Genomic DNA, 24752 nt, shown 5'->3' on the forward strand with positions numbered 1-24752 from the left:
TGGGGGATAGGCTCCAGAGGGAGAAGAGACCACCCCAGCCATTGTCCCGCCCCTTCCCAGAACATTTTTGCGGCCAACGCTGCCCTCTGCTGGTGGTATTGGAGATCGCCCCTCACTTCTGTGGCTGGCAGGATGGGGCCAGATGAGCTGTGCCCTGGGGAAGAGGCCTCCTTCCTGCTCCTGTGGTCTCTGCCATGAGCCTGGCCCTGCGTGGCCTTGGGGACACTGTCAGGATCTGCTTCTACCCGTGTGGAGAAGATGCGGGTGTCTGGGTCCAAGGTATCCCCTGGAGGCTGAATTCAAACCCCTTCAAAGACAGGCCCACCCCGTGCGTGTCCGGGGGACCGGCTCCCTGGGACGAGTAAGATGGGCAGGGGACAACGGGCCCTGGCGTCAGGCCACCGTCCCGGTGCAATTCTGGGCAGACACCACATGTGGTCCAGGATGGGTGCTGGGACTTGGGGCTGCCTGGCCCTTTAAGAGAGCCTCTAGGGGAGGGGGCCAGTTGCCCAGCAACAGGAGGGCTTGTGCGTACCTGTCGCTGGGAGACCAGAAGTGTCCTGCTGGGCACAGAGTGGCCGGGACCTGCCCCGCTGACCGTTGCCCTGACCACTGACCGTCCCTCCCCGGGGTAGCAGGGGCGGGGAGAACCATGGCGCAGATGGACGCACTCCTGACCAAGGAGCCGGCCCCGCAGACGGTGCCGGCCTGCGAGCTGCCCCGGAAGCTGTACGATGTGGCCCGGAACACGGGTGCCCATACGTCCTCGGGCCTGGCCACTGCCGGCTTCCGCTCGGCCAAGTACCTGCCAGATGAGTGGTTCCAGAACTGCTATGCCCGCTACCACCAAGCCTTCGCTGACCGCGACCAGTTGGAGCGGCAGCGCCACGAGAGCCAGCAGCTGGCGGCGGAGACGGAGGCATTGGCCCGGCGCTCGCAGGAGGACTCCACCCGGAAGGTGGGTGCGCGGCTGCAGGACACGCACTGCTGGAAGTCGGAGCTGCAGCAGGAGGTGCACGAGCTGGCCGCTGAGACTGACCTGCTGCTGGCCCAGAAGCAGCGGCTGCAGCGTGCCCTGGACGCCACCGCTGTGCCCTTCTCCATCGCCACCGACAACCTGCAGTGCCGTGAGCGCCGCCAGCACCCCGACCTCGTCCGTGACTTCGTGGAAATGGAGCTGCTGAAGGTGCTCCGGGAGCCACAGGCCCCATGGTCTCCCCCGCCTCAGGGAGCGTGGCCTGCACAGGGTCGACGGGGGGTGGTTCCCCCGGGTGCGCCCACGGCGCGGGCTGACCCCAGGCGGGTGCACACAGACTCATGGAGCCCACGCCCCTCTGCACACACGGGAATACTCAGAGCACGTAACCCTTGGCACACGCAGACCCGTGTGGAGCACATGCCCGGGTCCACACCCATGCACCGTGACACCAGCTCTGTTTGTAGGTTGGGGACCCACAAGGTGCTGGGGCCACAGGGTTAGGGCTCAGGCCATACAGGACGGAGGCGCGTCCCTGACCCTGGAAGGGTGCCCAGTCTGACCTTTTCAGAGCCCAGTGCTCACAGTGGACACTGGGGGAGGCTCAGCAACTGGCAGGGTGGGCCCCAGCTTGGACCTGCTGAGTTGAGGACATCATGGCATGGGGACAGGTCCCAGTGTAGGGGTTTGAGCAGGTACGGGGGCTGGAGCTGGACCTCACATCTGCTCACCCCATCCCATGTCCAGGGCCCCTGCTCTGCCCCCACCCCAATAATTGCTCATCTTGGGGTGAGGGGGACAGAATTCACACCTGGATGTGTGTCGGGGACATTTGCCTGAGGATGGGACACTCCGAGGACACCGAGGCGAGGTCCATCCACAACCTGATGCCCCCCAGCATACGCCCCATGGTTGGGACAGGGACTGAGCTGAGCCCAGTGGGGGGGGGGGCACCTGAGGTCTGGGATGCAGGCAGGGCTGGCAAGTTGGGTCCTGTAGGCTCCTGCACTGAGGGGCAGCCCTATGGTCACCCTTGGGTCCCAGCACCCGCTGGGTAGACCCTTGGGGCATCCTAGCTCATGCAATTAAACCTGCGCCTGAGCTCCTGAAGGCCGAGTGCCCCATAGCTCCCCCTCCCTGATGCCTGTGGTGGAAATCCAGGCCCAGCCCAGTATTCAGGTGCTGCTGGGTGAGGGTGGGATGGAGGTCACCTTCATACCCCAAGGCTTCCCCACTCCAAGCTCAGCAGGACCTGTCCTTGGGGGAGCCTCACAAGCATCAGGGAATGACACAGTCCAGTCCTCTGCTCCAAGACCCTCTCAGATCCTGGGGGCCTTACTTGTGACCTGTAGGCTGTGGGCGTTCCTGGGAGATGCAGGGCACCCCCTGCATGCTCCAGGCTCAGCCCAGAACCTTGAGTACCCCCTCTCCCAGCCCCAATGCCCTCCTCGGTCCCCCTCCACCTCAACCCCACACTCAGCTGCTCAACGAGCTTCCAGGGCTCTGGCTGCAGCCCCCTGGGCCCTTAACCAAGAGACACCCCCCTCCCCCTCCCTAAGCATTACCCCACCTTCCCAATGTGAAAACATGAACAATGGTCCAGGTACAGGGAAACAGACCCTGGGTTTAGAGCCAGATGGAGGTAAAAGTCTAAATGGGGGTAGCGGACTGTTTATGCACAGAAAACAGGGCCATCGCAGAAGCAGAAAGGCACACAAATTCCCCCTTAAAGGCCAGAGGAGAGAGCCTGCCTTCTCTGAGCCCAGGGCCCTTGCCGGGAGGGCACATGGTTCCCAGGGGCCCAGGGGCCCAGGGATTTGTTGGCCACCCTGCCTGGGGGCAGGCGGCAGGGATGGCCCCTAGAGCCCAGGGGCTGCTGGGTGGGTGCCAGGTAAGTGGGAGCTGGCCCTAGTGCCCCCCAGAAAAAACCCTGCACTCTGCCACACCAAACAGAATATTCCAAAGCCCAGAACAAACCCAGTGAAAAAGAGTGGGGCTCCTCCCTCCAGCCTCCCGGGAAAGAGATAGGGGTCGACTAGCTGGCTGTGGGGCCCAACCAAGTACAGCCAGGGCCAGATGTTGGCCTAGGCACTGAAGGGGCTGACCATGGGCCCACACCGGCCTGGCCCTCCTCAGATCCTCACCAGGGAGTGGGGTCTTCTCCCCCAGGAAGCCGAGCTTATCCGCAACATTCAGGAGCTCCTCAAAAGGACCATAACGCAGGCCGTGAACCAGATCCGGTGGGTCTCGGTGGTTGCACACCTGCCCCGTCTCCTCACCCCTTGGGCTGGCTCTGGGCAGGAAGTTGGGGTGAGCTGGCTGGGAGTCTCAGAGAGGTGGGGGCTTGTCCTGGGTCTCAGCCAGGAGGATGGGGGAGGTAGGGGCAACTGGTGGGGGTGCAGACTCCTGCATGGCCTGGGGACCTGGGCATCCAGAACCCAGGCCAGCCTTTCAGGGCCGGGAACATCTGCTCCTGGACGCTGTTGGCCAGGCAGAGCCTGGGTGGCCCGAGGACCCCTGTCCTTGACAGATGAGGTGGCCTGGTTCACAGTGGAGAAGGGGGTGTGTGCTTGCTCCTGGGGTGGTACCCAGTGCCCCCTCCACAAACGCAGACCCTGCCCGCCCCAGGCTGAACCGAGAGCACAAGGAAACGTGTGAGATGGACTGGTCTGACAAGGTGGAGGCCTACAACATTGACCAGACATGCGCGCTCTACCACAACCAGAGCACGGAGGTGCAGTTTCACCCGCACTCAGCCAAGTTCGAGGAGAGGTGGGCCACCTCCGCCCCAGCCCCTTCCAGGGAGCCCCCCCAAACCCCGGTGCCCACCCGGTGCCTGTGCTCCTGAGCCCTGTGCTGGGGACCGTCCCCCAGCCCCCCGCCCCTGACGCTCTCGCACGGAGGGCCTTGTGTGCAGCTCCTCTGCCCACAGGCTGGGCAGGTGAGCAAGGACCCCCGCGCAAGGACCCCACACGCCCAGCTCACCGGGGACTGAGGGGTTACCTGCAGCTCCTCGGGTGGCCGGCAGGGGGCGCGCAGCCACCACGCCGCGGGGCGCGGGGGGGCGCGAGGGGGCACAGGGCCGCGGTGCCGCGCTGGGGGTGCTGACTCGTGCGGGCGCAGTGGTCTCGGGGCGCGGGGCGCGCGGGAGGGCCGGGTCGCAGGAGCCGTCCGCAAGCCGTGCCCGCCCGCAGCGCCTCCACGCCCGAGACGTGGGCCAGGTTCACCCAGGACAACCTGCACCGCGCGGAGCGCGAGCGCCTGGCCTCGGCCAACCTGCGGGTGCTCGTCGACTGCATCCTGCGGGACACGGCCGAGGACCTGCGGCTGCAGTGCGACGCCGTGAACCTGGCCTTCGAGCGCCGCTGTGAGGAGCTGGAGGACGCGCGCCATAAGCTGGAGAACCACCTGCACAAGGTGAGGTCCTCGCCCCGCCAGGCCACGCCCAGACTCGGCCCGGCCCCTCCCCACAAGGCTCCGCCCCACCAGACCGTGCCCAGGCACGGCCCCTCCCCGTAAGGCCCCGCCCCTGACCCAGTCCCGGCCCAGCCCCACCCAGGCCAAGACGCGTCCCTCGCCCTACTCCAGCCCCTCCCAGCTACCGACCTTTCAGGCCCGATCCGCGCCCCTAGGCTCCGCCCCCAGGCCCCACCAGGGCCGTCCCCACCCAGGCCACGTCTGGTCCCTCGTCTCACCCAAAACCCGGCCAGGTACCGTCCCATCAAGCCCCGCCCCCGTACACCCGCCCACTCCCCACCCCCCAGCCCTGCTCCTTGTGGACCAGCCCCGCCCCTGGCTAGGTCACAACCTGGCCGGACCAGGCCTTCTATCCTGTCCAGCCTGAGGGCTCCAGGCACCCACTCCTCCCTGGGCCCTCACTAAGCCAATACAAAACTAGGTGACACTGGGGGTTGCTGTCAGGCAAGAGCAAGAGAGAAGGTGGCAGGAGGTGGCCAGGCCTACTAGGGCTCTGACCCTGGGCTCTCAGGGTGCCCTTTGCTGCAGCCATGTCTCTCTGGTTCTTCACCAGGGTTGGGGCCCAGTAACCAGCAGGGTGGGGGCCGGGGGGGGGGCGCTCAGGCCAGAGCTGCTGGACCCCAGGCTTTGCAGCCCCACCCCGGCCCTCTGGGTGTCCTTGGTGGGGCTGAGAGGGCCGAACACATCTTCCTGCCTCCATATGTCCCCCCAAGTCCATGGACAGGGCCGGGGGTGCGGTGGGGGTCACGGCAACTCCCCCAGGGACCGTCCTGTTTGCAGACGCTGCGGGAGATCACGGACCAGGAGCACAACATAGCCATGCTGAAGCAGGCCATCAAGGACAAGGAGGCGCCCCTGAAGGTGGCTCAGACCCGTCTGTACCAGCGCTCGCACAGGCCCAATGTGGAGCTGTGCCGGGATGCCGCACAGTTCAGGTGCCCGCCAGGGCTGTGGCTCAGGCAGTCCTGAGGACAGGCTTGCTTGTGTCCCCCTCAGCCCAGCCCCCTTGGCCTCTGGGCCCCACGAACACCCTGCCCCCCGCCCACACAACTAGACGTGGATGTGCCTTTCAGGGCCCTGAGTGTCACGGACAGCGTGGCACTTCCTGCCTCACCCTGTGCTGTGTGGTCTTGCTGGCAATGGATCTCAGGGTCTGAGAGGCTGAGCCCCCGACGCCCCCGGCCGCCATGCCCATGCTGCCTCGGGCCTCCCATCCAGACCCCCCATGGCATGGGTGGCCCCTTGGTCCTGGCTCAAAGCCGAGGCGGGATGGGGTCTCTGGTGTTTCTGCCCTTGTTGGCAGAATCCCCCCGCATGGCTCCCTCCCTGCCCTCAGCACACGCAGGGGACTGGGGCCTTGGGCAGCACCAGGAGTCCGTCTAGCCTGCCTCCAGGTTCCAGGAACATAGGGACCCAGGAGCCTCCGCGCTCCACCAGCATTGCATCTAACTGCAGCGGGTGTCACTGAGCTCAGCCCTACACAGTGCTGCCTATGTGGGCTCTTCTGGCTGGGCCGGGGATGGGGGTGGCAGCAGAAGTCCCAGCTCAGGCCCAGCGCGGTGGCCCTGTGGGGCTGTGGGCTGAGAGCACGAGGCACGCCCTCTCCCACCTGCTGCGGGGCCCGTGTGGCATACTGGCCCGGCCCACTCCATGTGGCTGGCAGGTCTCCCTTTGGACTTTCAGGTCCTCCTGTGGCCCTGCAGCTGGCCTGGGACCCCTTGCCAGGGCTCCCAGGCCTTGCCTGTCCCAGCCTGGAGGCCCCAGCTCACGCCTTCCTCCCCGGCCCCCCAGGCTGGTGAGCGAGGTGGAGGAGCTGAACACGTCCCTTGCGGCGCTGAAGGAGAAGCTTCTAGAAGCCGAGCAGTCACTACGCAACCTGGAGGACACGCGCATGCACCTGGAGAAGGACCTGGCCGTCAAGACCAACAGCCTCTTCATCGACCGCCAGAAGTGCATGGCCCACCGTGCCCGCTACCCCACCATCCTGCAGCTGGCCGGCTACCAGTGACCGGGGCTGGCACCACGGCGGGTGCCTCTGCAGCCTGGCTGGACGTGGGCAGGGACTGTCCCCAGGCCCCCCAATAAAGAGTGTATTGGCTTTCTACTTGTCGGCGTGGTTCTGGGTGGAGGTGCCGCAGCCTGGGCGGGTGGGCTTTACCTACGGACCTCCTGCCCAGGCCAGTGGGAGGTGGGGGTTCAGAGCCTTTGCAGGGCAGTTCCTGCTGCCTGTGGTGGCCTCGGTTCCCACCTGGAGAGGACTGTAGAGGCCCCTGCATTGCTCACCGCGACCCAGTGCCCCCACACCCCCACCAGCGCTCCGAGCCTGCTGAGCCTCGGACGGGGGCCCTCTGTCTGCCTGAGCTGCCCGCAGGACCCCGCAGAGGAAGCGTCCCCTCCTGCCACCGTGGAAGCCACAGCTGTCGTCACCTCAGCCATGACCAAAGCCCCAGCTTTCTCCTCCGTGTGCCCTGGACGCTGTCCCTGTGCGGCTGGCTGGCTCTGCCCCAAGGGACTGGGCCGGGGGTTGTGAGCTTCTGCTGCAGGGTGCCAGACAGAAGTCCCCTGGGGCCTCTCCCTGCCCTGACAGTGGGAGGGCACCCAGGAAGACAGATGCCTGGAGACTCTGAGCCAGGGGTGGGGGGGCCCCCACTCTCAGGCACCTCGGTCACCTTGGGTGGCCAGTGTCCTGTCCGGCCTCTCCTTAACCAGAGGGTGAGTCAGGCTGGGGTACGGTAGGTACAGTGCTCCCAGTGCCACCTGTTCATGCACCATCCCTCACCCCTCACCTCCATGAAGGAGGGCCCTGCGAGCGCCCACCCCACCCGGGGCACACAGCTTCCAGTCCCTGTCCGCCTGTGCAGGGCAGTTCAGGAGCAGAACTCAGGGAGCGTCCAGCCCCTGCCCCCTGCGACAGCTGCCAGGGGACTGAGGGGCAAGGTGGGTGCTGAGCACAGCTCATTGTCTCTCGGATGGGCTGGGGGCCCCGGGCTGAGAGCACGCGGGACAGACCCGGGGCTGCCAGCTGGCCGTTCGTTGTCTCTGGTTGTGTCATGGCTGCCGGGGTCTGGAAGGTTTGTCCCCCTGTAGAGACGATCCACCAGACCATGGAGCTGAGGGACGGCTTCCTGGGATTCTGGCCCCCGCTGCCCGGCCAGGCTCGTAGGAAAGGTGAGGCCACGACACAGCCCGGGGTTCTGCCTCAGAGACCTTGACCCTTCTGGGCTCACAGTGGCACAGCTGTGGACCCAGGCCCTGAGGCCAACAGGGCCCTGGGGAGGGGGAGCAGGGTCACATCAGGCCACCAGAGCCGCTGGAGGGGTCCTGCATGGCAGGATCCATCAGGGGACAGGGTCCCAGGGCGCTGGGCAGGGCAAGCGTGGTGCGGGTAATGGAAGGAGAAGGTCTGGGGCCGCAGTGTCACCCCTCTCTGCTCCCTACTGCAAGCCCCCTGGTGACCCAGGGCTACCCCAGCACCGCTAGGTTACCCCTGGCTTCCACGGGTTCCCTGTTTGTGGAGACCTCCAGCCTGGCTGCAGTCACTCTCACAATGAGTGAGTGACCCCGCAGGGTGCCCGGGTCCGGAGCCCCCGTCCATTCCTTACAGGACCCCCTGCGTGGCCCCACTGAATGGAGTCTGTGGTGATAGGCACTTGGCCTCACCCCCGGCCCCCATGCTAGGGCTGCTGCTGCTGCTGCTGCATTGGGGGCCGTGTGGGCACCTTGTCCCTCCCCCCAGGCTCGAGTTGGTGGTCAGTGCAGCCTTCCTGCGCTGCAGTGGGCTGGAGGCAGGGAGGGAGCCCCGCCCCGCTGTGGGTGATGCTGTGGCCCCCTGGGGGCCACTGACCCGTGGGGCCGTGACGCTCAGCCACGCTCCCGTCGTCACGGAGATGTCAGGCGGCGTGTCTGAGGACGGCTATTTCTGTCCAGGCCCTCCCGCCACCTGCTGAGTCACCCTCAGCCCCTGCTGACCACCTGCACCTCAGTGAACACTGGGCAGCCGGGGGACCCACCCAGACCGCAGGGACCCCAGGCTTCCTTCCAGGACCTCCACCCTACAACCTGCCCCTCTGGAGGCACCCCACATACTAGGCAAATTTAGCTCCCTGTCCCCTCCCCTAAGGGACACACAGTGACTTCCCATCTCCTGGGGAGGCTCAGGACAAGGGATGCTGGGGCCCACAGTGGGGCCAGAACTCGCCCAGACCCCCAGGGGCAAGGCTCTTCCTGCTCCCACCTGCCACAGGGGATGCCCCCAGCCACTGCTGAGCCCATCGATGTCCATTTTATAGGTGGGGAAACTGACGCTCGGATGCAGGGAACCGCAGAGGTCGGGCCTGTGATCCTTTCCAGTGCCCGAGAGGCCGGAGTGAGACCGCCAGTGAGGACGCCCCCACCTGCCCTGGGCCCAGGCTCTCACAGGGACGCCGCGCTGGGAAGTAGGGGCCACGTATGGGCCTCCAGGAGAGGCTCTTGCGAAGCTGCCTGGTCTCAGAGCCAAGCCCGCACCTGGCACACACTGACAAGGTGTGGGGCCCTGGGAAGCATGCAGGGATCCAGTGGTGATGTCTGTCAAGGGCAGGTCCCTGGCCTCACCTGACCTCTCCCCCAGACCAGGGGGCACGGCCCAGGCAGCTGTGGGGCTTGGGGTTCGGTTGGGGCCCCTCCTCCTCATACGCGGACCCCCTCTGCTCCCCCACCAGGCTCTGGTATGGACGGCAGCCTCTGGCCTCCTGCTCTTCCTGGGGCTGCATGTAAGGGCCTGGCCCAGCCTAGGGCCTCCCCAACGTCCCTGTGTGTAGTGCTGCCGCCCCGCCCGGCCCCCTGCTGTCCCCCACCGAACTGGGGAGCTGTGGGGGCTGCTGCCCCGCGTGCATCCCACTGTGGACATCTCCATCCTCAAAGGTGAGTGTCTGTGGGGAGGCACCCCCACCCCAGGCCTGTTCCCATGAGGACACCCCACGCTGGGGGGTGGGGCAAGAGAGCCCTGATGGAGGCAGCTGGGCCCCTGTGGGCAGGACACTGGACACCTACCTCTGGCTCCTGGCAGCTGCAGAAAGGGGGAAGCGAGGCAGCCTGGGCAGGGGGCTGTGGCAGAAGGGCGCCTGAGGTCCCTCTGTCCTGTTCACCCACCTGCAGCGGTGCCCTAGGCCCAGTCTCCAGGGGAGGCTGGAGGGAGGCCCCAGGTCCCCTCTGGAAGGACGCCAGCTACACAAGCCCTCATCCTAGGGCACTGGGCAGCACTGCCCTTAGCTGGACCTGCCAAGCTCCCAGCCTCACGTCCTGTACAGACCAGGGCAGACCATCCTCTGGCAGCTCCTGCTGTCCCTGCCACCCCCGCTGCCCGTCCTGTTCCCATGCGGCAGGTGGTTGAAACCCCAGAAGAGATGCAGACTGGGGCCGTGACTTCTCCTGGCCCCCCGTGACCCCGGACCCCATGCCCTGACCCCTCGTCCCTTCTCCTCCTGCAGGTGAGAAGGGCGAACCAGGGGTCACCGGTCCCTCCGGCAGCAACGGGAAGGAGGGTCTGCCAGGCGCCCGTGGCCTCCAGGGCCACAAAGGCCAGAAGGGGCAGGCAGGGCCACCGGGCTCCCTGTGTCCACGCACCTGCGCGTCCTTCTCGGTGGGCCAGCAGGAGGGCCTGCACAGCACTGACCGCTTCATCGCAGAGCTGGTGAACCTGGATAAGCCTTTACCTGCCGTCTGGCCGCTTCCTGCGTGCTGTGCCAGGCGTCTACTTCCTGAGCCTCAGCGTGCACACGTGCAACCACAAGAGACCTACCTGCACATCATGTGCCACGGGCGGGCCGCCGCTGTGCCGTACGCCAGCCCAGAGAGCACAGTGTCACGCAGACCCAGAGCTGCTGCTGCCACTGGCCACTGGCGATGCCGTCCGGGTGCGCGTGTTCCAGCGTGACCGCAGCAACGCCATCTATGGCGAGCACAGCGACCTCTGCATCACCTTCAGCAGCCACCTGGTCAAGCCGGCCACGGAGCTCTAGCCCTCCCCGGCTCGCCATGCCACAGATAGCCCAGCCCAGCCAGCTGTGTCTGAGCTCCGACTGTGTACAGTGATGGCGCAGAGTGCCAGGGATACAGCTAGAGCCGGACGGACATGGGGCCCCCCAATGGGGGTGCGCGCAGACTGGGCATCCACACCGAGATGATTGGGAGGGAGGCCTGCGGGTCCTGGCGTGGGGGGCCATCCATTCTGCTTGTACAGAGCTGAGCCCGGCACCGGGGCTGCGGACACGTCTGCAGAGCTCCTGCTGTGGACACTGTAGACATGGGCGGCCCCTGGAGACATGGTCTGCTCAGGGCCGACTCCGCCAAGAAACACATAGAACCCCGGGGTGTAGGAGGGTAGCCAAGGCCCTGAGACAGGACGGCGTCTAGCAGGGGTGGGTGTGGTCCTGGGCCAGAGGGGAGAGTCTCGTCCTCGGGGTGAACACAGGGCCCAGTGTCCCCTCATCTGTCCAGATGGTGGAGGAAGACGGCCCCTCGAGGTGCAGCCCTGAGCCCGGGGGAGCCCGACACTCCAGTGTCACCGTGTAGTTTGATGAAGCTGAAATTAGGGCCTGGCAGAGACAGAGCCTCTCTTAGGCTGCACGCCTCCCCCACTGCAGGCAGAGGTGAAGCTAGAGGGTGGCGCGTTCACTCCACAGCAGGGCTCCATCCACCTCCTGGGGCCGCTGTGAGTCCGTTCCTTTTCTGGCTTGTGCCCCTACCTGGGCCTTCTGCCCAGCCCCTCCCGTGCCCCATCACCACCGCCTCCTCCCTGGACCTCCCCCACGTCTCCTCCTGCAGCTGCTCCCTCCTGAGCAAGGATCCTGGGGCAATGAGACCACGGAGGCCGTGGCCAGAGCAGCGTCTGGCATCTGTGGAACCCCACAAGCTGGATGAGGTCCTGGGCTGTGGCGAAGCGGCTGGAGCTGCACAAGGGCTGCACTGGGCAGGAGATGTTGGAACCTTCTAGAAGGAAGGCCTAAGGCCGCAGGACAGGACACAAGAGGAGGCAGAGGCGGCTGCCAGAGGCCCCAGAGCCCTTTCCTTTGTTGGGTGTACCAAGAGCACCCACAGGCCTAGCCTGGGGCCTCATGGGTGCCACCAGCTGCCAGAGGTGGGGTTCCCTCCGTCCTCGTTCATGCCAGAACCCCCCCAAAGAGCACCCAGCCCAGCATGAGATAAATTCCCTATACCCACCCGGTCCTGGCAGACCCCTGGGAAGGTGGTGCTAAGCGTGGGGAAGGGGAGGTCATCAGGGATCATTGTCTCAGACACACATTCGGGGCTTCTCCTATCCCAGGACAGAGGAGACACTGCGGCCCAGCAAGGGTGTATAGAACCTCTAAGTGTGTATGGTGTAGGGCGCTGGCCCCCCAGGGGCTGGGCTACCCCCACCAAGTATGGCCCTGGACAGAGGAAGGGGGCCTCACTGAGGAGGGGCTGCTGGGATCCCCTTTGTTGTCCACACCAGGCCTGTCTGCAGGGGGAAGGTCTCCCTGCCAGCAGTCCACCCTGTGGGCAGGTCTTGAAGCCTCTTGAGCAGTGGGTACGACCCACGGGCACACCTGGGGCCCCAGTAGAAGACCCTCCCTCCATAGGTCCTACAGCCCATTGCGGCCAGTGGGGGGTCCCACGGGCATGGGTTCCTGTCACTCCAAAGTGCCGGCCCAGGCCTCCCACGCTGGGTCCATGTTTGCCCCAGACAGGGTCCTGACCTGAGGAAGTCATCAACTAGGAGGTCGGCACCAGCAGGGGTCTGTACCCCAGGGGGCAGCCCATGGGGGCTTAGCAGGGACTCCTGTCCCCCAGGAGCACACCAGCCCGAGCAGGCCCTACTGGCGTACGTGGCAGGTGTCAGCCAAGGACACAGGACAGGGGGGCCAGGATGGGCATCCCAGGCTGCTGGATGGCGGGACCATTGGAACTTTGGAGCTGTGGGAAGTGGCAGCCCCCCGACCTGTGATGCCAAACTGGCCAGACCTGCAGACTGAATTTTGACCTCTGGCCGTGCCCTTCTATGGCTGCAACAACCGGACACAGCCAGGGTGGCGGCAATGGGCAGGGCCCTCAGGAGCAGCTCAGAGCGCTGTGGGGTGGGGGGCAGGGGCTGCAGGGGCAGAGAGGGCCTGGTGGCAGGACCAAGCCACCCAAAGAGAAAAGGGGCACCTGTGAGAGGACTGGAAGGACCCGGCCCCCCTCCCCCCTCCCCCCCAGAGGCGGACTACCAGCGTGCAGCAGGCCAGGTGGGCCAGAAGGAAGGCTCTGTCTTCCCAGCTTGCCCTGTGGCCTCCGCTCCCACATCCAGCAGCATGGGGAGGACGACAGGTCAGGTCTCAGAGCGGCCGTGGCCAAGAGGTGCCCGGGTCCAGGGCGGTCTGCTGACCTGGTGGCCTGAATCCAGCTGTTCCCGGAGCCCAGGCAGGGAGGTGCTGGGACACAGTGGCAGAGCCTCTGGGGTTGGGCCCTGGTATCAGCTGCTAACCCAGAAGGCAAGGATGGGTTGGGCCCTGAAGGGCGTCTGAGAGCCCCCGGGCGCTGAGGCCAGGACAAAATGCCGGCATCCCCCCCAACACACACCCCCTCCAGGTTCATTTATTTTTTAAAAAGGAACAACTGACCCCAGGGTGCAGTCCACATCCCAAAATGGCCAGGCTGAGCGGTGCGGCTGCAGGTCTGGGTGGGAGGCCACGGCTGCCCTGAGCACGTGGGGAGCAGAGAGGAAAGAGCCGGGCGGGCGTAGCATGCCAGAAGCGCCGGCCGTCTGTCTACAGCAGAATCACGACTACGGGCGCCCTGGCGGGAAGCTGTCAGCGACGTAGCCCTGCCACAGGCCCCCAAGAGGGAGCTCCCATCAGGAGCCCGTGACCCACAGAAGTCTGCCGGTTTAGTGGATTCTAGTAAAACCTCCTTTTAAAAAAAAAAACCGAGGTGAGATCCACATAACGGAGGCTCGACCACCTCACAGTGAACGATTCAGTGGCATTTCGCCCATTCCCGGTGCAGAACCACCAGCACCTCCATCTAGTTCTGGAGAGTTCTCGTCCCTCCAGAGTGACCCCGAGCCCTCCCCGGCCCCTGGCAACCCCTGATCTCATTGTGTCCCTGGATCTGCCTCTTCTGCACACTTCCCCGAAATCGGATTCCCATGCCGCGTGGCTCTGCCTGTGGCCTCTGAACGTCGCGTCTTCCAGTTGGGGCCATGCTGTAGCGCGTGTGAGGGCCCTGTCCCACTGTGTGGATGGACCACGGGTTGTCCGTGCGAGGGCTGGTGAGCTGTCACGGATAGTGCTAGTAGGAACATTTGTGAACAAAACCCACTTTCTTAGTTTTGCAGACTAACGCCGGACACAACCTGGAAAAGGGAATAGACAGGATTCTAGAACATTCTGACCCAGCCGAGGAGATGCTGAAGCAGAACCTGAAGATACAGTAGTGAGCACCACGGCAGAGGCCAAGGGGACCCCGAGGACTAGAGTGGCCGGTGTGTTCACAAGTCTGGGGGCTGTGACGCCTCCACACTACGGATACCCCATGAGCTAACGCACATGCCCGTGGAACAAAAGAGCCAGTAGAGACACGGCCACAGAAAACACGTGGGACGCACCCTAACCACAGGGGACCCACTCAGGCTATCCATCAATGACGAATGGACAAAATGTGGTCCATCTGCACAACGGAAGTTTCCTCAGGACACGCCAGTGCGGGCTCCATGGGGGTTGGGGGCACCCTTGAGGGCAGCGGTCAGACAAGCCTGTCACAGGGAGACAAACTCGGCGGGCTTCCCCTTCTCCAAGCCCCTCCTGCAGTCAGATCCCCTCCACCACGGTCGGTGGAGGTCCCCAGGGGCGGGGCGGGTGGGGCGTCGGCGGTTCCTGGGCACGAGCTTCGGTTTGGGAAGATGGAAAAGCCCCGTGGACAGACGGTGGTCGTGATCCCTCGGCAGCGTAACGCACTGTGCGCCCCTGAGCTGCGCACCGGGAGCCAGGGAGGGGTGCGCTCTCTATGACATGTGTTCGGCCACAGTTGAAAATACGTGAAAATATTTCGCGCGTCTGTGGGCGGGGAAAGACTTCTCCATCCAAAAACGGACGTGGAAGCATTTCCCAGACAGCTGAGTGTCAGGCTGACTCCGTAAAAATAGCAAACACCAAGCCCAAAACCCAAACGTAAGACACAGGACGCTCGAGAGCGGAGGGGGCACGACTCGTCAGCGTCAGCGTGGGAAGGAGTGAGAACCATCCTGTCCCCAGGGCAGGCCGCGCCCACACACACGCCTTCACAGGCTGCCTGGTCACCACCGTCATCCGTCCCCCTCGGGCGATCCAGGCGGATGCTGCAGCTCCGCCGGGCCCCAGCAGGGTGGCCGCAGAGGACACATGGCTGGACCCTCCATTCAGGGGGCCAGGGAGGCCACGGCCAGGTGTCAGAAGGGGGAGGCCCCAGGTAACGGCAGCCTGTCTCCTGGGATGCCCATCTCCTACCCCATTGCGACACCAGCCACAGAGCAGACCCCGGTCTGGTTCTAGGGAGACCATGGTGTGTTTGCTGGGCGCTGAGTCAGGAGGGAGGGAGGAGACCACACAGCACAGGCTGGGTACCACGTGGGCAGGGAATAGGGGCTCTGGAGGCTAACCTGGGGCAGCTCCCGGCATGCCCTCTGGGGGCCTGATGGCCCCCAGAACACAGATGTGGGTGGGGGGCATCGGGTGTGTCCTGTTCCCCCAGGTCCACTCCCTAGCTTTACCCTGACCCTATGGGCCACAGTGCTGCCTCCCAGGCTGTGTCTGGCAACAGGGAGCCCAGCAGGGTATGGGAGGCAGGAGATGGGGTCGGGCACACAGTCTCAGCTCTCAGGACGGCTGCTGCCCTGGGCTGAAGGGGGGACTCCTCCTTACTCTCAGAACCCCGTCCCTGTCCCTGTTGGGTCAGGGAACTTCACTGCCCAGCCCTGCAAAACATCTGTTAATTAAAGTCTTCTCATACTACCCAGTGGGGGCACTGCCTGTTCCCTGTGGACAGGCTGTGCCTGGGCTACATAGGGGGGCAGGGAGCCACAGCCAGGTGCTGAGCAGGAGAGAGCATGGCCGGTCCCCACTGTCCTGCAATCAGTTTCCTCCCACTGGAGAACCAGCAACGCAGCCCTTGGCAGGAGGACCTGTGTGCTTCTCCCTCCCCAGGGCACACCTGCCCCTCCCCACACCAGGGGGCTGCGGGCTGGGCGATGGACGCTGGTGTAAGTGCAAATGTGGGGGAAGAGATGGGCTGGTCGAGGGCCAGAGCCCCTTCCTGCCCCTTTATGGGGACTCCCCCAGTGCCGGACAGTGCCCCTGCACCCAACGCATAGAAGTCAGGGCCATCTGTGGCTACGCAGCCTGAGGAGGGGGGACAGGGCAGGCCTGGAGAGAGTGAGAGCCCTAGGGGAGGAAGGGGCAGGGAGGGGGACCTGTGGGTACACCCCCAACCTAGCCAGAGCCCCTGTCATTCAATGTCCTCTTGGTCATTCAACACACACCTTTCAGGACCCCAGATGGCACCGGCCAGCCTGGATGGGACAGTGTGCTTGGCCGCAGGGAGGGGATGTGGAAGTGTCCAGGATGGGGGTCACCCCCAGGCCCAGCTGTCTCCCAGGCCCCCTGTCCTTGACATCCGAGCTATGCAGATGCCCAGAAGGGACCAGCGCAGACCCAGTCCTCACGTCCGTCTCCCTGACACATCCCGAAAGCACACCACAGCTCTCTGGGGCCCCCAGGTTCTGTGGGAAGTCCTTCGTGGTGCCACCTGCTCTCTGCTCAACCTCTTGCTTCGGGACACCCAGGAGGGCTGGGCCCTTCCTGGCCCCACCCAGGGCACCCCGATCTGGATCCTGCTGCTAGGGACGGGCCTGGGAGGAGCTGCTGCCCGCCAGAGCCCTGGGGCCAGCCTCGGTTTCCCTGAGTGTGGGGAGGCCTCTCATCCCCTGCCCCGCCCTGCCAGGCAAACAGACCCCTCCTGCATCTGCCCTCCTGTCCTGGAGGTGGCCTCGCCCTGCCCCTGCAGGCCGGATTTCCTGAGCGAGGTCACTCTGGGAGCTACTGGAGCCCGGCGGCCAATAAAACTCATCGAGGCGGAGAGAGAGCCCATAAAGCAGGTCACCCCCCTCCAAAGCCCGTTTGCTCTGTGCTGCCCTGCCCCCGCTCAGGGCCTGGGGACGCAGGGCTTCCAACAGTGTGGTAGCCCCAGCCCGTGTCGGGTGTGGGAGGGCCGTGTCCCTGGCCTCCTGAGCCCGCCCCCACCTCCCACCAGGTTTTCAGGGGGTGTCTGGGTCCTCCTGTGTCCTGCTCAGGGCCTAACCCTCACCCAAGGCTTCAGGGACTGTCCACTCTGGCCGAGCCTAGTTCCCAGCAACCACCCCGAGCCAGGGTCCCCAGGCTGCCTGGGATCTCCAGGGACATCCTATGCACACACACTCATGCACGCTCACAGACACACGCTCACACCCGCCCCCTGCACCGCAGGATCCCGCCGGGGCGCTGCCAGCGTGGTCGCCCAGGTGTGGGTGCGCGCCCAGGGGTGCACGGGCACTCCGGGCTGGCGTGGCCCTGAGGAGGCAGCTCCCAATATCAAATCAGTTGGGAGACATTGATTTGGGCAGAGATCTCTGAGCCATCTGCACTCACTCCCCAAAGTCACTCCGAGCCAACGTACTTGGCCTCAGTTTCTCCCAGGGTGCCCTGCCTCCCTGGAATGCTGAACCGTGGTGTGGGGAGGGGTGGGTCTGTTCATCAGCTAGGCTCCAAGGCCCCACCTGTGGGGGAGCCCCCCCCCCCCCCCCCCCCCCCCAGGAACAAAGCAGTGGAGTCAGCGGGCCCCCATACGTCAGGTGCTCCGGCCCCCAGTGAGCCTCCCGCTGTCCTGGTCCGAGGGCCCTGGAAGGATCAGACGTCTCCCCCACCACGTCTTTTGAGACCACAGCCCGATGCCACCCCCCAGGCTGGCCCGCGGGGGACACCTGCTCTTCTTCAGACCCCACTTGCTGGCGCCACTGCTGTCCTCGCCACAGCGTCCCGGCTCCCACATCCAGCAGGCGGTTGCCTGCCCCCTCCCAGCCTCCTCTGGTCCACGAGCTCTGAGCCGCACCAGCTTCGATCGGCCCCAGGGACAATATTTGCTTTGGGAAGGAGTCAAACCTTTATTCTCTAATTTATTCGGGAGATCAGGTTGTCAAACACAAGCGCCCTCGTTATGCTATCATGTTTCCAGGTCTTGGCCTCTGTCCAGGGTCGGTGCGGCCCAGGCCACAGGGACGGAGCCTTTCCCCTGGCCGGCTCACACCCGCTCCCTGTCTCTTCCTGTGGGCTGGAGGTCTTGCCCCGGGCAGACCCAGGGAGCCTGGGAGGGGTGGCACCAGGCACGGCTATCCAGACAGGGTTGGGAGCATGTGGACCCAGTGAGCCCCACGTTCTGGTCCTTCTCCAGCCTTGGCCAAGGCCCAAGGCACATGGGATCCCAGAAAGTCCTCAGCTGGCATCTTCTCTGGGACCCCATCGTGGGCTGGGGGTGGTAGGCGGGTGGCGCTCCCCGGGGGTGGATGGGGCTGCTCTCATCTGGGCACCACAGAATTCCTCGGGGCCTGGCATTGGCTGGCATTTACAGGCACCCACACAGAGATCCTTCCCAGCGGCTGCTGCTTGCGATGGGGGCCGTTCCCCCCACCGCTGTCTCGCTAGTTCTCCTCGTCTGCTCCTGTCCCCCACACTCTCCAGGCCAGAGCCCCTGACAGAGGAGGAGAGGTGGCTGTGGGTGACCACCCTCTCCCCAGGATGGCCTCTCCAATGCCCTAGGACCCAGAAGCCTGGGGGACCCGACTCTCCACCCTCGATTCAGCCACTTTGCTAGCCCTCCCCCAACCCCCTCCCACCGTGGAACCGATGGTGACTGTGGCCAACCAGTGGTGGGGGGTGGACAGTGGGGGTTCTCCATGGCAACAGAGCTCTGCAGCCCCAGATGTCCCACCTGGGGTCCCAGCCCCCCTTTGCTGCCCTGCCAGCCGTGCCGGCTTTGCCCCCTTGATCTGCCACCCCCAGAGTCAGCGGTCACAGGTCCTGGGGAGCCCAGTGCATCCATGTGTCTTTAATTTCAGACTCACACTCGGTGTGGCCAGCCGGTGCAGGGCTATGTGAGGAGACACAGGGGACCAGAGGGCGGAGGCAAGTGGTCCCCAGCTCACATGGGGGGTCATGCCCCGACCTGGCAGGGCAGCACCGGCTGGGGACAGAGAGGTCAAGATGCCGCAAGCACGGCCCAGGTCACCCGGCCTCTCCCGCCCACTCCCTTGCATCCCCGAACCCCACTGCTGGACCCACCACGGCCTTGGCCCTGGCGGAGCATCAGGCCATCGCAGGGGGTGGCTCAAATACTGGGGGAAGGCTCTGCCCGGCAGGGAATCCAGAAGCCGCCGGGCTCCCCCCGCCCCCTGCCCCCACCTGCAGCCCTCACAGCCGGCTGGTCTGCATGAGCCCGTTGGCCTCAGAGCTGCACACGGGCGGTGTGGCCTCCTGCAGCCGGCCACTTTTGTCGGGCTGAGGCTCCGTGGCATCGGCATCCTCGGCACCGGAGCCCTTGCGGAGGCACAGAACCTTCCGGAAGCTCTGGCGGAAGTTGTCGGAGAGGAAGCCATAGAGCACAGGGTTGGCGCAGCTGTTGGCGTAGGATAGGACGACCACGAAGAAGTAGGCGCCCGCGGCGACGGGCTCCTCGGGCAGGACGAAGGCCAGGTTGACGATGTTGACCACAAAAAAGGGCAGCCAGCAGCCCACGAACACCAGCACCACCACCACCACCATGCGGGTCACCTTGCGCTCTGAGCGCCGCCGCGGGGCGCCCACACGCACGCCCGATGCCTTCACCTTGACCACGATGAGCAGGTAGCACAGGCAGATGACCAGCAGGGGCCCAAAGAATCCCAGCACCGACGTGTAGATGATGAACACGGCGCCCCACAGGCCCACAGGCTCTGGCCAGCTGAGGTTACAGGTGTCCCAGCCCTCCTGGATGTCCGCGAACACCACCAGCGGCAGGGACATGAGCAGCGAGAAGGCCCAGACCGCGGCGCTGGCCAGCTTGGCCACCCGGGGGCGGCGCCAGCGGGCAGAGCGGATGGGGTGCACAACGGCCAGGTAGCGGTCCACGCTCATGACGGTCAGGCAGAAGATGCTGGTGAACTGGTTGATGCCATCCAGCGTCATGACCAGCCGGCACAGGACGGGGCCGAAGGGCCAGTAGGACACGGCGTTCTGCGTGGCCAGGAAGGGCAGCCCCAGCATGAGCAGCACATCAGCCACAGCCAGGTTCAGGATGTAGATGTTGGTGACCGTCTTCATCTTGGCGTGGCGCAGCACCACATAGATGACCAGGGTGTTCCCGCCCAGCCCCGCCGCGCACACCAGCAGGTACAACACGGGCACCACCACCGCGCGGGCCCCCGGTGACGGCGACGGCCCCGCCAGTGTCCCGTTCTCGCCAGCTGCGCTGGTGACCGCTGGGGAGGGGCTCCAGGTGACCGGCGTGGGGGCCGGGAACAGAGGCTCCATGGCGGCCACCGCGGGCCGGCAGAGTGAGCGTAAGCACGGCGCGTCCTCTCTGCGGAGAAAAGGAGGGCGGCAGAGCTGTTATGGCCCAGGGTGCTTCCTCCCCGGGGCCCCGCCTGCTTGGGAGGCAGGGGATCACCCTGCGGCGAGTAAACATTGTTACTCGCGTCCAGCTCAGCCACCGGGAGTCACATTAAGCAAATTGTTTGGAAAACCAACCCGGGGAGGAAGGAGCAGAGAGCTGGCGCTGTGTCATCTGCTGCTCCCCTGAAGGCGTCCTGACAGCCCCGCCTGCCCCAGGACAGCCCGCTGGGCAGCCTCCTCCTCCCTCATCCCCTCAGGGCTCAGGGGGCTCACGGCCCCCATCTCGCCAGCAAGGATGGTGGATGGCACAAGACAGGTGGAGGACAGAGCGGTGATGGGAAGACTGGGACCACGGCCGGGCACACAGCCCCCATGCCCAGGCAATGCTGGCTGGAGGCACAGTTACACCTGCTGGGCCCCGCTCTCCCGGGTGACCTCCCAGAACCCTTGGGAGGGTGTCAGGTCTTCCGCACGGCCGAGGAGCCAGACCTCGGGCCACAGAGCCTCTGGCAGCGTCCACCAGGCTCTCAGGAGAACTGTCCCCTTGAGAGCCCCGCAGAGCCCACAGACCAGCCCGAGGAGTCGGTTCCCCCAGAGCTGCCCCTGCAGCAGCCTGTCTCAGGCTGAGGAGACAATGCAGGAAACCGCTCCGGGGGGCCGTCATCAGAGAGGCGAGAGACAGACTCCAGGCGATCACCTCCACAGCCACAGACAGAGGCCCAGGCAGAGGGCGCGGAGTGGGAACGGGCAGACGAGGTCCTCCACATGTGCCGTAAGGCAGCGAACACAGAGAACGCACAGAGAACCCCAGCCCGTGCCTCTGACTGGGAGGAAATGCTCCTGTGTGAGTGGGCACCAGCCACTGGGACGCGGTGTACATGGGGTTTTGCAGAGAAAGAGCAGAAAACTGAAATTCCTCTGTTCAAGGTCACGGGCACATGTGTCCTTACAGGTTTTGTACTTTCCTGTATGTTTGAGGAGGTTCATGAAAGTGACGGTGCTCGGGAGAGGAAAAGCATCTCCACCGACAGGAGGGAGAGGGGAGAGGGTGTAGGCACCCACCACCCTAGTGGGCCATGTCACCCAGGGGGCGGGGGCCAGCCGGGAACCCCAGCAGCCCCGGGGGCCCCAGCCAGGGCTACTCAGGCCCAGAGGCGCCCCAGACCCCTGCCTGGCTGGTCTCCAGACCCACAAGACAAGCTGGGGAGCCCAGAATAAAGCCCAGTGACCATGTCAGAAAGAATCCCTCAGCTCCCGCTGGGCAGACACTCACACCTCCAAGTTCACTCGGCTAACCGCTGCTAGGACGTGTGCCCCAGAAAGTCAGTGGTGGGGAGATGGGTCAGTGGCTTCATTTCTGATGGAATAAAAGTACTGGGTTTAAGATATATTTAAATAAGTATGTGTAGGATCCTCAGTAAGGCAAGGATAAAAATATTATGATACAAATTTGGCTCCTGTCTGAGAAGTAAAATGAACAAGTGTGTATTTTTGAAAGTTACAACTCTTGGGTGTGAAAAATCATCTGGACTTAAAAAAAAAATCACAAAAGTCAGAATCTGCTCTGGTCTGGATATAGCTGAAGAGAGAATCGGGGAATGGGAGCGGGGCTGAGGGGACCCCCTGGGAGCGCGGCAGGCTGACGAGCGGGTATGGGCAGCGGCAGGCGCCAGGGATCCTGGAGAGCACAAAGCAGCCCCAGGGACGAACACAGATCAAATAGCCTCAGGGTCCACCTACACAACATCAAGGGTGCAGAGAAAATCCTAGAGAATGGCAGCCGTGAAATGGGACAGAAACCCAGGCAGAACTTGGAGCAGGACCAGAAAAACCAGTGGTTTCTGGACGCCAAGCACTGGGGAGAGATGTGGTCACGCTGGGGTCCCCACCCAGAGGGGGCTCACCAGCAGGGGAAAGAGATGCTGCCCATGTCAGGCTGAGTTTGCCGCTCCTGGTGCTGAGCGTCCCCCGCGTGACGTGGTGACCAGAGGAGAGGGGAGGGGCCGTAACTCAAACAGGGCAAGGTGCGATCTCTGGGGACGGCTGCATTTCCAGACAAAGCCAGGGCTCCCTCAAGTGGAAGGGGCGTTCCTGGGTTCGGGGGGCCCACCTTTCCCTGGGTGCCCCACAGGGAGGGTGGCCGGCGGCAGGCTTGCTCCCACAGGTGGCGATCAACCTGCTCATCTCTGTGCCCCAGGACCCTGCTCACATTTGGGAAAAAAAATACTCAAGAAGAGGCTTTCAGCTCATTCCATGTGGGTCCCAGGGTGCTGGGTGGGGGAGAAGCAGCAGCCCCCATAGGTGTTCGGTTCACCCGTGGAGGGAGGGGCGGCTGCTAGCTCAGATGCGTCCCTGGCGCGGGGCCCGCGTCCCTGGCACATGGCAGCTGAACATGAGTTTGACCCTAAAAAGGCTGCTCAGGGCTCTTCTGAGACCCGCTCCTAGGCGTGCTGCCAACCCCCCAAACCTCCCAAGCCCTCAGACTGCACAGCGGTAAAGAACAAAATTAGGCCGCTATGGGCGCGCCGGCCTCTGGGAACATAATTCTACAGGAGCCATTATTCAGAAGCGGCAATCTTGTTAGTCACAGAAATTACACTCGTGGAAAATTGTCCCTGGGGCCCTTCCTCCCGCAGCAGGGGACTTAGTGGGGGGAGGGGATGTGGAATCAGCCATGGGCCAGCCCTGGGGCACTCCGGCCCAGAGGTCCCCACCAACACAGCCCAGGGAGAAGAACCCCCGCCCGCCCGCCCCGCACCCCGGCCTACTGCTCTGAGCCCCGGTGGGTGAAGTTTTACGGGTCATGTGAAATAAAGCCCGGGTGTGCAAGCTGCCGTGGGCAGTGCCAGCCACAGTGGGTGCCAAGTGATGGCCCCCACCCACCTGCCCCAAAGAGCCCAGCATCTCCCCAGCCTCAGAAAAGGGGCCTGCCCTGGGCTCCAAGGAGAATGGTGCTGGAGGCTTCCCAGGGGTTTGGGGATGGGGATGGGGCCCAGCCTCTTCCAGACCGGCCCCACAGGAGGTGTCAGGCCTGCACTGTCCACTCAGAGGCAGCAACAGCTGGAGTGGCTCAGTGCCCCTGGGGTCCGCATCTCACCTGGAGCTCCCCCCACCTGTGCAGGACAGGGGCAAACCCTGGGCATGGTCCAACGCCCCCACATCCAGGCCTGCCTCCCCCATGGGGGGGCCTGGCTCAGGCCTGCCCCCAGTGGCAACCACCCATCCCTCCCGGACACACGCCCTAAGGGCCTTAAGGCAGATCTGGTCAGAGTGGTGTCCCTTCCCCTGGGGAGCCTGGCTTGGATGGGGAGGTGGGCGTGGGCTGGCTTGGCGCAGCAAACAGGAGGCTGGCCAGCACAGCCCCCTCCTCATTCCCGGGGAGGAGCCCAGGCCCTGCAAGGTGTTTCCAAGGCCCTGTTCCATCTCCAGCACACTTTCTGGGAAATCTGGGTCATTTTACCAGGAACCCATAGAGGGTCATTGCCGTTGATGCCATCAATCGCCACCGCACTCAAGGCTCCCCGTCCTCCCCTGCTCTCTGCAGACCCGCCTCACTCTCTGGCCTGCTGGGGCTCCCACCCCTCGCCCTTCCTCAGGACCCCTGGTCAGCTTGCAGGCCTGGGACAGTGTTCCACGCAGGTGGGCGGCGAGGGCCCGGCCTGGACCCCGGGTGAGGAGACAGCACAGGGGCGAACTTTCAGGGCGTGTGCTTCCTTCTGGGGAAGGACTACGAGAGCTCCAGAGCACTGATGCCGAGCCCTGGAGACCGCTCCCAGGACCCCCAGAAGTTGGGCCTTCTCTTCCGCCGCCCACCTCCCCCGGTGCGCCCCGGCGGACCCCACCTCAACTGGCCCGTGCCCCGGCCCCCCGCGCACGCGCCCTCGGACTCGCTTCCCCGTGCGCCCCGCGCTTCGCTCTCCCTCGGCTTCCGCTTCCCACTCTACTACACCCCCAAGCCACAGTCTCGGAAGGAATGAACCCACCCCAGGCGCGCCGCCCACCCTCCGCCAGCCTCGGGGAGAGCCCAGCAGCGGCGCCCACCGCGAGGAGGTCGGGCCGGCAGAGACGCGGCAGGCAGAGCGGCGGTCCCAGTCTCTCTGCTGCTTCGGCCCTGACCCGGGCGCACCCGGTGCAGCAAAGGAGACAGCAGCCGGGGAGCGGGAGGGGACGGAGCGACCCAGACTGGGGAGCAGACGGAAGGGCAGGGAGGCCCCCCGGCAGTGGCAGGTGAGCCCCAGGGGAAAGCAGGGAAAGAGCCGGCGGGGACAGGGGGCCTTAGCGCAGGGTAGTTAAGACCCCCAGGGGGTAACCGGGAGCTGCAAGGCCAAGGCCACAGCAGAGGGCAGGGGCGCCCGGCACTCACCCGGCGGCGGTAGCCAAGTGCCCGCGCTGCGCTCACTCCGGGTTGCGAGCTCACCGCTCAAGGCGCGGGCTGGTAGGCGGGGCTAGCGCGGCGGGAGGGGGCGCGGGGGGCCGCAGGGCGGGGCCGACACTAGACACCCCGAGCCTCTCGGATCTGTTCCCGGTCCTTCCCGAAGCCAGCGCACGTTCATCCCACAGCGTTTGCCCCACCCGCTCCTAGGAGAACGGCGCCCCCCAGCTCCTCCTCTTCTGTCCGCCCTGGCCATCGTCCTGAGCTGGGAGGG

At 65.0% G+C, this 24752-nt stretch overlaps 3 protein-coding genes across 3 annotated transcripts; 2 read left to right on the forward strand and 1 right to left on the reverse strand.

Annotated features, from left to right (window-relative positions):
* Positions 1 to 652: 652 nt before the first annotated feature.
* TEKT4 (tektin 4) lies at positions 653 to 6534 on the forward strand. Its single transcript, XM_059416007.1, has 6 exons — positions 653 to 1186; positions 3146 to 3216; positions 3605 to 3748; positions 4171 to 4393; positions 5234 to 5388; positions 6245 to 6534. The coding sequence occupies exons 1-6, from the start codon at positions 653 to 655 to the stop codon at positions 6459 to 6461; spliced, it is 1344 nt and encodes a 447-aa protein (XP_059271990.1). The 3' UTR covers positions 6462 to 6534.
* Positions 6535 to 8762: 2228 nt separating this feature from the next.
* On the forward strand, positions 8763 to 10452 carry C1QTNF8 (C1q and TNF related 8). Its single transcript, XM_059415904.1, is given in 6 exon segments — positions 8763 to 8819; positions 9154 to 9355; positions 9922 to 10135; positions 10137 to 10219; positions 10222 to 10304; positions 10306 to 10452. Coding segments are annotated over 6 exon segments (786 nt in total).
* An 8475-nt stretch (positions 10453 to 18927) lies between these two features.
* SSTR5 (somatostatin receptor 5) lies at positions 18928 to 24536 on the reverse strand. The gene is made up of 2 exons (XM_059416008.1): positions 24470 to 24536; positions 18928 to 20074 (listed from the first exon to the last, which is right to left on the reverse strand). The coding sequence occupies exon 2, from the start codon at positions 20023 to 20025 to the stop codon at positions 18928 to 18930; it is 1098 nt and encodes a 365-aa protein (XP_059271991.1). The 5' UTR covers positions 20026 to 20074; positions 24470 to 24536.
* Between the last annotated feature and the right edge of the window lie 216 nt (positions 24537 to 24752).

This window comes from Mustela nigripes, chromosome 11 (genome assembly GCF_022355385.1).
Source record: "Mustela nigripes isolate SB6536 chromosome 11, MUSNIG.SB6536, whole genome shotgun sequence".
In the NCBI taxonomy this organism is placed as follows: domain Eukaryota; kingdom Metazoa; phylum Chordata; class Mammalia; order Carnivora; family Mustelidae; genus Mustela; species Mustela nigripes.

Bases quoted from the DNA above. Each gene is read 5' to 3' on its own strand.
- TEKT4 (XM_059416007.1), top strand. From the start codon at position 653: ATGGCGCAGATGGACGCACTCCTGACCAAGGAGCCGGCCCCGCAGACG. The intron at 3,217-3,604 runs GTGGGTCTCGGT...TGCCCGCCCCAG, and splicing joins CAGGCCGTGAACCAGATCCG to GCTGAACCGAGAGCACAAGG. The intron at 4,394-5,233 runs GTGAGGTCCTCG...TCCTGTTTGCAG, and splicing joins TGGAGAACCACCTGCACAAG to ACGCTGCGGGAGATCACGGA.
- SSTR5 (XM_059416008.1), bottom strand. From the start codon at position 20,025: ATGGAGCCTCTGTTCCCGGCCCCCACGCCGGTCACCTGGAGCCCCTCC.